Source organism: Dryobates pubescens, chromosome 3 (assembly GCF_014839835.1).
Source record: "Dryobates pubescens isolate bDryPub1 chromosome 3, bDryPub1.pri, whole genome shotgun sequence".
Classification (NCBI taxonomy): domain Eukaryota; kingdom Metazoa; phylum Chordata; class Aves; order Piciformes; family Picidae; genus Dryobates; species Dryobates pubescens.
Window position 1 is genome coordinate 24,309,169 of NC_071614.1, and position 12,803 is coordinate 24,321,971.

The 12,803-nt window shown below is 43.2% G+C and overlaps 1 protein-coding gene across 1 annotated transcript; it reads left to right on the forward strand.

Moving 5' to 3' along the window:
* Nucleotides 1–218: 218 nt before the first annotated feature.
* Nucleotides 219–12,331, forward strand: C3H2orf50 (chromosome 3 C2orf50 homolog). Its single transcript, XM_009909479.2, has 4 exons — nt 219–307; nt 6,921–7,268; nt 10,328–10,367; nt 12,122–12,331. Exons 1-4 carry the CDS (start codon nt 219–221, stop codon nt 12,311–12,313), a joined length of 669 nt encoding a protein of 222 aa, XP_009907781.2. The 3' UTR covers nt 12,314–12,331.
* Nucleotides 12,332–12,803: the final 472 nt, after the last annotated feature.

Below are 12,803 nucleotides of genomic sequence, written 5' to 3' on the forward strand. Positions count from 1 at the left end.
CAGACCATAATTCTCCCAGTCAAGAAACTTGCCAACAGATTCTAGTGTGTCAAAGAAAGCACTGTATAAAATCTCCACTTGTGGGAATGTTATTTAAGAACTTCCTTCTAATCCCCAACATCAGCCTGAAGTGCAATTTAACAGTAGCTTCTACAGTTAATAGCTGCAATGAAGATACTAAAAGCTTTGCTGAAAAACAGATAAGGCTTGTGAGCGACATGTTCAGAAAAGGCTTCCCAATTTTAGCCTCTGACAGTTATCTTGAAGAAAAAAGTTACTCAGTTCTCAGCCAACAGAACTTGCAAAGGTGAGGAACATCAGAAAAAAAACATGTCCCTTTCATTTAATAGCCAGAGATATAATTTAAAACAAATTTCAGGTACCTCAAATTAAAAACTCTGCCTAACATGCAGCAGGAAAAAAATTAACTGGTATCTCACACTGAAACAGAAAGTGAATGTCCTTTCTGATTATGGTGAGCAGATTGTAAATGAAACACAATGTCTTAAAGTGCAGATCAACAGACTCTCAGCTGCTAGAGAAAGCAAAGCAGCAGAACAGCAAAATAATAATAAGATGATCAAAGCAACACCCTGAGCATTGAAATACATAATGGTATACACCTGAAATACTGTAATTCATAGGGTAAAATAATTTGTATGCATTACAGTGTCCCAGGTAGCAGAGAAAAAAAAAACACTAATTTGTGTAGTATTTGTGAAGCAGCTTCTCCTCTGCTGTTGCAAATTGACCTGTAAGCTGATCCTGTTACCAAATGCCTACCCCAGGACTCAAAAAAAGCTGGGCTATGACAGATTTCAGAGGCCAAACTGCTCTTAGTACTTAAGCAGCATGAAGCACAGCCTTTTCAGAAGTATTTAATCACTTTAACAGTTCTAAGAGGATTTCAGTGTATAATGAACTCTGCAAGAAAACAGTGAGGATGAACAGAATAAAGCCAAGCTCCAGCATGAAGTTACCAGAGCTCCCTGCTGTGGTGAGGATGTGACTTTAACAACTCTGACCTACAAAGACAACTTTGGTTGTCCATGCATATTGCACTTCTTGCAGGATTCAGCCTCCAAGACTGCAATTATGTGAAACAGTAACTGAAAATACAAGTCTACCTCACTGTCTGGGGTATATTCACAATTCTCTCTTCCAACCAGATACTCTCCTCAAACATCCCCATTCACACACCAGCCCTGCAGCATTCCCTCTCTAAAACCCCAATCACCTTGCTCTGGCAGAGCAGGGTTAAGCAGAAGGCTCTCAAGTAACAGGCCTGCATATTCTACAGAAAAGCTGCCAGTTAATAGGTGGTGTTTTAAAAACAAGTTAAGATTGTTTTATTTTAAACAAATTTGGAAAAAAAACCCTGCACATCAGTATCTAACATTTTCTAATACTAGAATATACATTTTAAGAGCCCACCACCACCCCCACCCACCCCCCCAAATAATCACAACAGATTTCTAACAGCCTGCACTACAGCTTTGATTTTATTTTGAAGTGTCAGACTGTGTCACTGGAAGCAGACTTTCCCTTGGTGGTATTTGTACGCTGCCGACGCAACAGACACTCAACCTGCCAGACTCTCTCAGCAAAACTCTGTTAAGACAAGAAAATGTATTGGCTCTTTATGAAAGCCACAGCAAAACCTAGTGCACAAGGCCGTTAATCAAGCAGCTACATAATCGTTTAAAAGCAGTTTTACCCCAAGCTGGCAGCTTGCAGGATTTGTTTACGTTTTGGCTGCACACAGTGACCCAAGGCACTCTGCTCCTGCCAGATCAAGGCACATCTTCTCCGCAGGATCTGTCACCTTTGTGCTCTCTGGGGCCCTTGGTGGTTAACGCTCAGGGCTGATGCAGTAATGCTCTATTACTTCTCTGCTGTCTGCTCAGTGTCCTCTGACCAATCACCTCACACCCTGCTCTGCTAACCATTGACATGAGCCATCTTCCACCTTGCAATTGTGACTAAATTGACTAATCTGCAACATTTGAGGAAGATGGTGATGACAATGCCAATGTCACTACTTCAAGAGGCAGGCAACACAACTTACACTGAGAGGTTTGCATGGAAATCTCCATCCCATTAATGAAGTGGCAAAGATCATCTGCATGGCAATCTGCTCTGAAAAGTTGGTCTCCCAGAGCATTGCCCTCTGCTCCCGTTGATGATTTTGCTCCTGTCTCTTGTTCACACATGACCTATATACTGAAGCTGTGGGTTTGAATGTGTGTGTTTCTTAAGTCTTTGCAATATCTCACAAACTTTTTTTTCCAATATAAAAATTGCTTTGCTGTCCATTGAAGCATGATCACACCCCTCAAAAATTTGTTCTTCACAGATGACCTTAAAGGTTTTATTAACCTTAATGACTCCACAAATACAGTACTGACTCATGAAAAAAGTGCAAACCAACTCTGGATGTTTTCTGCAGAAGACTTAGATGGGAAGGAGAAATCTGAGAAACACAGATGAGCTAAACCAGATTTCAGATCTTATTTCCGCAAGTAGGACCCCACAGGAAAATCAGATGAGTCTCACTGATTTTGACAATGCCTATCCTGGACCAACATGCCAGCCAATCATGGTTGGACCAACTTCCAACCAAAGCAGCAGCACATTTATCTCCTGTTATTATTCCCCTTCTGTGATTGCACTCAACCAAGTGATCTCCATTAAGTATATCACTGTTTCTGAGGTCCCCATCTTCCAGCGAAGCCTACAAGAACCTCCCAAGCTTCAAGAAGTTTTTACTATGAAAATAACCCCACCAATTTTAGGGGAAAAAAAAAGAACAACCCACCAGCTCAGAAATTGCCTCTGCACAAGGCCATCAAATACTGACATACAAAACCTGATTTTCTTAACTACTGCCAATGTAAATCAACAATTTCCAGCAATGTGTATTGTCAATTTAAGGCAATGCACATAAAGACAAACATTAGCTCAAATCTTGCATAACTGATACTGCAATACCCTCTTGTGGTCAAATAAAGATGTTTAAAATTGCTGGAGGACTCTGAGCAGGGACAGGTTCATTGACCCTCACCAGCCAAGATACCACACAGAGGAGCTGAGCCCCAGTAAGGAGGGCCAGCCAGCACCCATGGGTGATACTGGAGGAGCCATCAACCCTCTTCCTACCTAACCGGGGGGCCACCAGGCCCCCCGGCCTTTGTCACCACCACCATCACCCAGTGTGCACCATGGGGACTCACCAGTGATGAGAGGAGGATCCCTCAGCCCAGATGGGCTCAGCTTGGGGCTTGTGTCTTTCCTGGGGGAATTTTAAAAGGGGAGTGGGTGGGGAGGGCCAAGTGGCCACACCTGGGGTGGGAGGAGACTCCAACAGAGCCCAGGTGCCCTGGGATTTGAGGGAAAAAAGGGGGAAAATGGGGCAGGTGAGGGACTTTTAGGATGTCAGGTAATGATAGGACATGGGGAAATGGGAAAAAAGTAGAAATGGGTAGATTCAGATTGGATGTTAGGAAGAAATTCTTTGCCATGGGAGTGGTGAGACTGGAACAGGTTGCCCAGGGAGGTGGTGGAGTTACTGTCTCTGGAAGTGTTCAAAAAAGGATTGGACATGACACTTGAAGCCATGGTTTAGTTGTCATGACGTGTTAGGTATTAGATAATAGGTTGGATTTGATGATCTCTGAAGTCTTTTCCAACTTGGTTGATTCCATGTTTTTTCTAAACACTTGAACTTTTATTAGTCCATAAAAATCCATTCAACACCTTTTCCTTTAGCAAGGAGAAATAACTCACATATTTTTCACAGAGGAATGTGTAGTGCCTATCATCACTTTTCTGGCAACAACAGAAGACTAACCTTACTCAAGTTCTTCTGCAGAATGATGGGCACCAACACTGCTTGTCAAATAAACTAATCCCAAACCAAACTCCTAAGCAAAGACACCATCTCCTACAGTGACACTCACAACTGTATTTTAAGTTTCATGTTCCCAAACAGAAAAAATAAAGATGCTGTGAGCATAGATACACATGGCATGAAGCCACAACAAAAATCAATCTCTGCTACTACAGAATGAAAAGAGGTACAGAGTACATCAGTCATACCAATTCAAATGAGCCCCCTGCTTAAACACCCCAAGCTGCTATAATGAACAAATGAAACACTCAGCTAGCAGATGCTAATATGAAGGGAAACAGTCTGGTATCTGCAGTAGTTCTGCTGAGCTGTTCAATCTAGTATGTGGACTAAATGGGCTGCTAGCACATCCAGTAAGGAATACAGAGTAACACCCAGAAATTTCATCCTTGCACTCACCATGGCGAGTGGATAACCACTCCCTTAATGACTTCTGGTCCCAACAGAAATTGGAGTAGTTCTCAAAACATCAACTTTCAGTGATCTGGCTTTGGAACAGTAACTATATTTTAAAGTCATATTATTATAATGTTTTTAAAAAGTCAGCTTATTTAAACAACCATGATCCCATTATCATCTATTATTTCCAGTTAAGACTTCCTTCTTCTGAGGTTGTGGGGTCTCAGATCAGTAGGTTTGGCTTTAATCTCTGAGTTCACTTTCAGCAAGATGTTCTGAGAAGAACTTTGTAGCCCTACACTGGCATCAAAATCGAGGTAGTTACAACTCCTGCATTCTTGCAGACACTTTTCAATGGCACAGATTTTTAACACCTGCTTGTAATCTTTCCATTCAGTTTATTCGGTGGCTACAAGCCATCATTTTGAAGCTGTGTACCTGGTTCAATAACCATTTTTATGTTATTATTATGTTTAATTTACAAAAATTGGCTTGGAATTAGAATTGGAATTAGAATGCCACAAGAACTTTGTAAACAAGAATTAAAAAGTGTTCCACCCACAGGAACAGATTTCCCAACAGCATCCTTTCCTGACCTGATCAGGAGCTAAAATCCCATGTGCACCAATTAATGCACTGGGTCTTCCAAACATGCCTTAGCTTCCTTTTAAAGCAGTTAGATGCTGCTAAAACTGCAGTCTCCATCCAGCTGCACATACTCCAGCTTGGAGATCCCTAAAATGAATGCAACAGGGTAAGCAGATTCCACAAGAGAGAAAACTATTGGGCCAAGTTGGCAAACAGTTAATTTCTCTGTGGATACATGACTTTTTATTGCCTTTTGGCTGAAAGAGACCAAAAAAACCCCACCCACCCCACTGGTTAGGTTTCAATTATCTCAGCAAAAGAAGCAAGTGAACAAAAAGTCTACTAAAAATTCATTCAAACCCAAATCAAACACTGTGATTTGAGGTAAAGTTCACCTCTTCTCATGTTATTGCAGTTTTCAAAGTCAGATTAATTCTTCCAAACACAGAAGTATTTCTTGCTCAACTATGTCTAGATGAAGTGTTTGGGCTGTTGTATAGTTGTAACTACTTTAAAAGAAATTATTTGCCAGATTCATCATTTATTTCCCAATATTGACAGCAAGTAAGTTTGGCCTAAAAAGGCAGATTTGAAGTTCATTAGCATTTACCAGGAAGATGAAGCACAAGGCTAGAGTTCATCTAGAGCTAATTCACACTACTCAAAAACAAGTCACAGAATCACGGAATCACCAAGGTTGGAAGAGACATCAAAGATCATCAAGTCCAACCTGTCACCACAGACCTCATGACTAAACCGTGGCACCAAGTGCCACGTCCAGTCCCCTCTTGAACACCTCCAGGGATGGGGACTCCACCACCTCCCTGGGCAGCCCATTCCAATGGCTAACAACTCCCTCAGTGAAGAGCTTTCTTCTCACCTCAGCCTAAACCTCCCCTGGCACAGCTTGAGACTGTGTCCTCTTGTTCTGGTGCTGGTTGCCTGGGAGAAGAGACCAACCCCCTTCTGGCCACAACCACCCTTCAGGTAGTTGTAGAGAGCAATAAGGTCTCCCCTGAGCCTCCTTTTCTCCAGGCTAAACAATCCCAGCTCCCTCAGCCTCTCCCCACAGGGCTTGTGCTCGAGGCCTCTCCCCAGCTTCGTTGCCCTTCTCTGGACACGTTCAAGAGTCTCAAATGTCCTTCTTAAACTGAGGGGCCCTGAACTGGACACAGGACTCAAGTCAGTCAAGAATTTCAGAGGAAAATTATACTTTTAAATACTGCCTTTTCCTGCAAGGTCACAAATACTTGAGGAAGTGACTTTATACCACAAAAGCCCAACAGTCTGACTATAAAGACAAATACTGATATCTTGGACAGTGTTTTGAACATTCTTACTTTATACATTAATGTTCCTTTAAAGCTATTTGAAACTACTTCTCATGCTTGTGTAATGCCTTCTGCAGAAATCTCTAATTGCTTAAAAAGGACTCCTAAAAAAAAGAAAAAAGTCTGAAGGAACCTTCAAAGCATAGATACATTGAAATATCTTATTTTAAACTAAAATAGTGTTCAAGTTCCCAGCAGCTGTCCCACTGGGTCTCTGCAGCCTTTCTGGTGAATAGTCACAAGTCATACTTGTTTCCAATGGAGACAGCAAACACACCCAGGGAAACCAGCAGCTTTCAAGAGATTGTGCTTCTGCTACATAACCACAACAAAAGCCCTCCTGAAGTACTCAGCAGCAGTCTCCACAGCACCCTTTGCTACTAAACCAGACTTTATTGTGTTGAGGATTTTGAATAGAGGGTGACCTCAGCTGCAAGCAGCAGTAATCACCTCATAAGCTAGAAGCTTGCTGGTTACAGCAGGAGATCTAATGGCTTTCAGCAATAGTTATTTCTTACAAAATTGCAGCTCCCATGAAAACTCCTTCAGGATTCAAGCAACAAAGTAACACAAAGCAGTAGGAAAGAAGAATTAAATAAGAGGCAAGTAAAACAGGGTCGAACATCACTGTGCACGTTCATTTTGTGAAAGCACTCCAAATCAACAGCTAAAGGAAAATGTTAGGAGAGAAGGAGGTTTGAAAGCGCACATAATAGCAGGTTTAAGTTTCCTAGCAGTCACAATATACCCAACCATACTGAGGATACAGCAACTCTCAAAATGGACAAGCTGGGAAAGGCTTCTGGATTCAGGAGAAATACTTCAGTTAGGTCTTGGGAACAAGCAGCCGCACCTCTGGGGCAACCAACTTCAGCTCCATCTGTGTCTTTCAGCAGCACCCAACCCAGAAGACCTGTTGTTGCACAGCTGGCTACTCAGGCCTGGGCAGACAAGCAGGCAGCACTGCAGAAGGACCAGGTTCAACAGGATAAGGTTTGGAGAGAGTCTGTGGAGGCCGAACAGAGAGGAAGAAAACTCTGGTAAGTCACTTGTTCATGCCTTTTCTACTCATCTTGACAACAGTATTGACGCTCCCCGACAGTTTTAGGGCTTGATCCAAAGTCGACAGTATTAGAGGAAACTTTCTTCTGCAGGGACTTCTAACACGTTTCTTTCTAAGATTGTCTTACCTCTGTTTTCTTTCACTGGACCAAATCCATGTTAATATCTGCCAGCGTGATGGGCTTAAGCTGAAAAGAGATGTAAGGAATTGCATGCTAAAGTTATCTTTAAGCTTTATAGAGATTTCCATAATGAAGATGTAAATGTGCCAACCTTTATAATTCGTTGCAGACACACTGATATTATCACCTCTTCTTGTATTCTTGGAAATGGCTGAAATAGCAGCTGAACAGAGTGTTCTGCCAAAGCATGATTTTGTATTCCAAATCTACTGTAAATCTACCCAACATGCCCCATTGTTAGAGCGTTCCAGCAGATGGAACTGTACACATGCAATCTTAGCTTTGACTGGGGAGACACCACTGACCTGAAGGAACCTCAAATTAGGATCCTCTCTGTCTCCACCACATATCTTATGTAAGTGTTTATGTTTGTCCTTCAGTACACAGCATGAGCATGCCTACTAGAAGACTATCCTTGGAAAAAGTCAAATCAGACTGCAGAGCAGTGAAGAGAAAGGAAAGGGAGGAAAGAGAACATCTCTCTCAGGATTTTTTAGAACTGTAAAGAAACCAACTGAGAACCACTGTCCTCCTCAGCCTTCTGGAGGAGGTACAAAGCACAGAATCACAGAATGCTAGGGGCTGGAAGGGACCTCGAGAGATCATCTAGTCCAAGCCCCTGCCAGAGCAGGATCACCTATACCAGAACACGCAGTAACTCATCCAGGCTGGTCTTGAATATCTCCTGAGAGGGAGACTCCACAACCACCCTGGGCAGCCTGTTCCAGTGTTCTGTCACCCTCACAGTGAAATAATTCTTCCTCGTGTTTCCAGGGAGTTTCCTATGTCTCAGCTTCCAGCCATTGCCCCTTGTCCTGTCATTGGGCATTGCTAAGATGAGCCTGGCTCCATCCACTTGGCACTCATCCTTTACGTATTTATAAACATTAATGAGGTCAAATCACAGCTCTGATGTCCTCAGAGATGCATTTGCACTCTTGTCTGGCTCCTTTTACCTAAGGTCAAAGCTGATGTCAGAACTCTGACTCATGCAAAGCCAGGGCCATGCTACCAACATTACTCTCTCCTATTTGTGCACCTAGGCTTTTCCCAAACAGGTCCAGCATTTTCCGCAGCCTTCCCCTAGCAAAGGTAGCAGGAGAGACTCTCTCTGTGCCTCTCCCCTGAGGTTCTAAGTCATGGATATTGGTGCAAATTCACTTTTATGGGTAAAAACCACTTCATACAGCTGATTCATGTTCTCCTCTCCAGTCTTAGCTATGAATACAGAAACTCTTGTAAAAGGGTAGGACAGAAGTGTGAAGGACAGATGCCTTAAGCTAAATTCACCAGGCTACACAAGGTACAGCCTGCAGAGTACTGTCCTTCAGCTCCACATCCCCATCCCAGAAACAATAATGGGGAAGGCTGCTGTGTGCTGGTGATGAGACTTGAAGTGGACATAGGTAAACATCTGAGGTCCAGCATTTCTTAGTAATTAGCACCATATTCAAATAATGGCTGGCATAGCCCATTCCAATGGGCAATCACTCTCTGTATAGAACTTCTTCCTAACATCCAACCTGAACCTCCCCTGGTGCAGCCTGAGACTGTGTCCTCTTTTTCTGGTACTGGCTGCCTGGGAGAAGAGACCAACATCCACCTGTCTACAACCTCCCTTCAGGTTCTTGTAGAGAGCAATAAGGTCTCCCCTGAGTCTCCTCTTCTCCAGGCTAAGCAACCCCAGCTCCCTCAGTCTCTCCTCATAGGGCTTGTGTTCCAAACCCCTCACCAACTTTGTTGCCCTTCTCTGGACTCGTTCCAGCAAGTCAACATCCTTCCTAAACTGAGGGGCCCAGAACTGGACACAGTACTCAAGGTGCGGCCTAACCAGTGCAGTGTACAGGGGCAGAATGACCTCCCTGCTCCTGCTGGCCACACTTCTTGATGCAGGCCAGGATGCCATTGGCCCTCTTCGCTGCCTGGACCTCAGTGATGTGCTGGTATACCAAGACAGAAAGTGACAAACACAACAATCAGAAATTACAGTTTTCTTTTCACTTAGGGAATATCTGCACTGGACAGGGGAATGCAGCACAGCTCACAGCTCCATGTGGTACATGGAGATGCTGTATAGGTGAGCTCAGCTTGGAAGGGTGTACAGCTTCAGCACTGGATCAGTGAGCTTCCATGTTACACTATACAGACACAGGTAACTAAGCTCAGAGAGTCAACACAGGTGTCCCTTGAGCTTTGCTGCAAATACAGCTGTAGATAATGGTCTGCTCTCTCAACCTCACAGTACTTTTATACAATAGCAAGGGAACTTAATATTTTCTCCATCTCAAGCCAGGGAAAGCAAGGGCCAGAAAATCAAAGGCCTTGCCCCTGTAGTCCCACACCAGATATAGGACAGGGCTGAAGAGCAAACCTCAGGTCTTCTGACTCCTCAGTTTGCTCCTAACACTGCTGCCTACCTGCACAAAATACTCCTATGGGTGTTAGCATGAAACTAATACGGCTCTGGGAATTCCTACCAGGGACTTCTGCCAGCAGATAATCAGCCACTTGAAAAATGAGAAGCTGGGTTTAACTCAAGGCATGGGACAAAAGTGTGCTAGAGTGACTCAGGACTTTGTTGATTTATTTGCATTCATACAAGGAATACATTATGGACATGCTATCCCCATTTTCTTCCACTAAAACCACTCCCCTCCTCATGTAGCATGGGAAGAAAGAAAACCCTGGGCTTCACCACAGAAAAGACAGGTTTCAGTACAAAGAGCTTGCAAACATAAGAGCTGAGCTGTAAGTATCAAACTGAGCTGTTAAACAGGCATTCAAATACAACCAACTGTAACTAATTGAATTAAAGGCAGGCAATTTTACACTGAATTTTTACTTTCTATTCCAAGGCACCAGAACTGGAGTTTCTTAAAGGACTATGACCAATTGGTAAGTTCCAAACAAACGTCTAACTGTAATCCAGGCTCTTGTTTAGTTTTCATCAAGTTGAGCTAGGCTAATATTTCAAAGTGAAGCACACTTAGGCATAATTGGCAAGTGCTTTAAGGATAAAATACATATGAAAAATGAAAGGAAACTGAAGTGCCTTTCATCTGCTGCCTACACCACAAAGGAATACAGTATATGTGTGTGTGTGCATGTGTGTGTGTTCAATTTATTTCAGTATTAGCAGCTCCATAGAAAGACAAATGTGACAAGAACCAACAATGTTACCATGTTGAAATCCAAGCCACTTATTCAAAATCAAACAAAAAACCCCTCCCATATCATAACCATTCTAGAGAAGGCTAACTTCTGTCCCAGCTGACATTTTATTCAACACATCCTAAAATCACCCATTTCCCGTGCTATGCTATTCCCATGTAAGACAACAGGGACAATGAATAATTTTAACTTTATGTCTTCAACATTCAGTGTGACATTTTCCAGTACATAAGAATTCCAACTTCAAAAGTGAAAGATCTGATATTAATAATCGTATCAGTACAACATTTTTGTAACGAGCTGTAGTGGTGTGATGCTTTAGCCCACACGCACCAACAATAAAAGCACAGCTAAACTCAGCCGGAGAAGCGAATGGAAAGCTGTATTTTACATGAAATAATGAAATGCAATGAAAAAATACAACATATGCAGTATTTACAATATCATAGAATCAGTCAGGGTTGGAAGGGACCACAAGGAGCATCTAGTTCCAACCCCCCTGCCATGGACAGGGACACCCCACACTAGATCAGGCTGGCCAGAGCCTCAGCCAGCCTGGGCTTAAACACTTCCAGAGACAGGGCCTCAACCACCTCCCTGGACAACCCATTCTGGGGTTTCACCACTCTCATGGTGAAGAACTTCTTCCTCACATCCAGCCTGAATCTCCCCACCTCCAGCTTCATTCCATTCCCTCTAGTCCTATCACTACCTGAGATCCTGAGAAGTCCCTCCCCAGCCTTCTTGTAGGCCCCCTTCAGATACTGGAAGGCCACAATTAGGTCACCTCGGAGCCTTCTTTTCTTCAGACTGAACAGTCCCAACTCCTTCAGTCTGTCTTCATAGGAGAGGTGCTCCAGTCCTCTGATCATCCTCGTGGCCCTTCTCTGGACATGTTCCAGCATGTCTATATTCCTCTTGTAATAGGGGCTCCAGAACTGGATGCACTACTCCAGGTGGGGTCTCACCAGACCGGGTGGGGTCTCAATAGCAATAATTTACAGGAAATAACACAAACACAGATCCTCCCGAGAAAATCCCCCCTCGGGTTCTCCTCAAACCTCTCTCCCCTTCCTTCCCTACCCCTAGTGGTTAATTAGGTGAAAAAGGAGAGAGAGAGAGAAAAGGATATTAAGGGAAATTTGTTAGCTCAAAGCAGTTGTTAAGAAAGTTAGTTATTCTTATCAGTTTGCAGTTCAGGGTCGACATGCATGCAGTCTGGCCGAGAACGAAAGTCAGAACAGCCTGAAGGTGGAGCTGAAGTAAGTGAGAGAAAGAATGCTAGAGATATTTGCTATGGTATATCTCACATCTGACCAAGGAAATTCATTTAGAATTAATCTTTGTTTTCCTTTTTGCACCTAGACATTCAGCCAGAGAATTCTGTAGCTGGCCTTTTCTTAAAGGCACAGCCTAACCTGTCACACAAGCAAGGGAAGTGATTCTGAAAACTTACTAATGGTTATTGTTTTATCCAGGGTAAGAAAAAGGAGCAGAAGCCACTGCCAAACTATATGTCTGTGTTCTCAAGCGAAGTTCCCAACTCAGCCAACCAAGTTATTGGCAGTCGGATGAATACTGAACTTGGCAGGGCTCTGGTAAACATGGATTACTTCTTCAGCAGTGGAGCACGGAAGAGGAAACTTGAGGGTGATCTCCAGGTTTCCTAGTGCTTCGGTAAAAATATAATGACAGCCATCTGAAGGACTGCATCCTGCAATCAACCCAAGTGAGGAGGACTGATTCCACTCTGTGCAGACATGAATTGTAGTAGACAACTGTGTTCACATACACCAAATGGGAACCTGCTCTTTAAGACAGGTATCTTCTTGTTCAGCTAAAATGATTTATGTTGTGTCCTGCAAACAGAAAACTGCACTGTGAACTGGTTTGCCTTCAGATCTCTGAAAGAGGGAGAGGAGAGACAGATCAAGCTTTTCCTTGTCCATATGTTGTCCAGAGCTTTTTCCAAAACCAGGCACAGCCCCCTGCCCAGAGGTTACACATTTATTGGTGACTGCATAATACTGAAAGTCATTACACTTGCATTACTCTGAAACATACTGAGCAGCCTCAAGTTTTCATATGGGTCATAAACCCTATACTGAGTGGCAGATGTCCAGTATCTGTCAGGCTCAAGTTCATGTAAGAACACTGCAT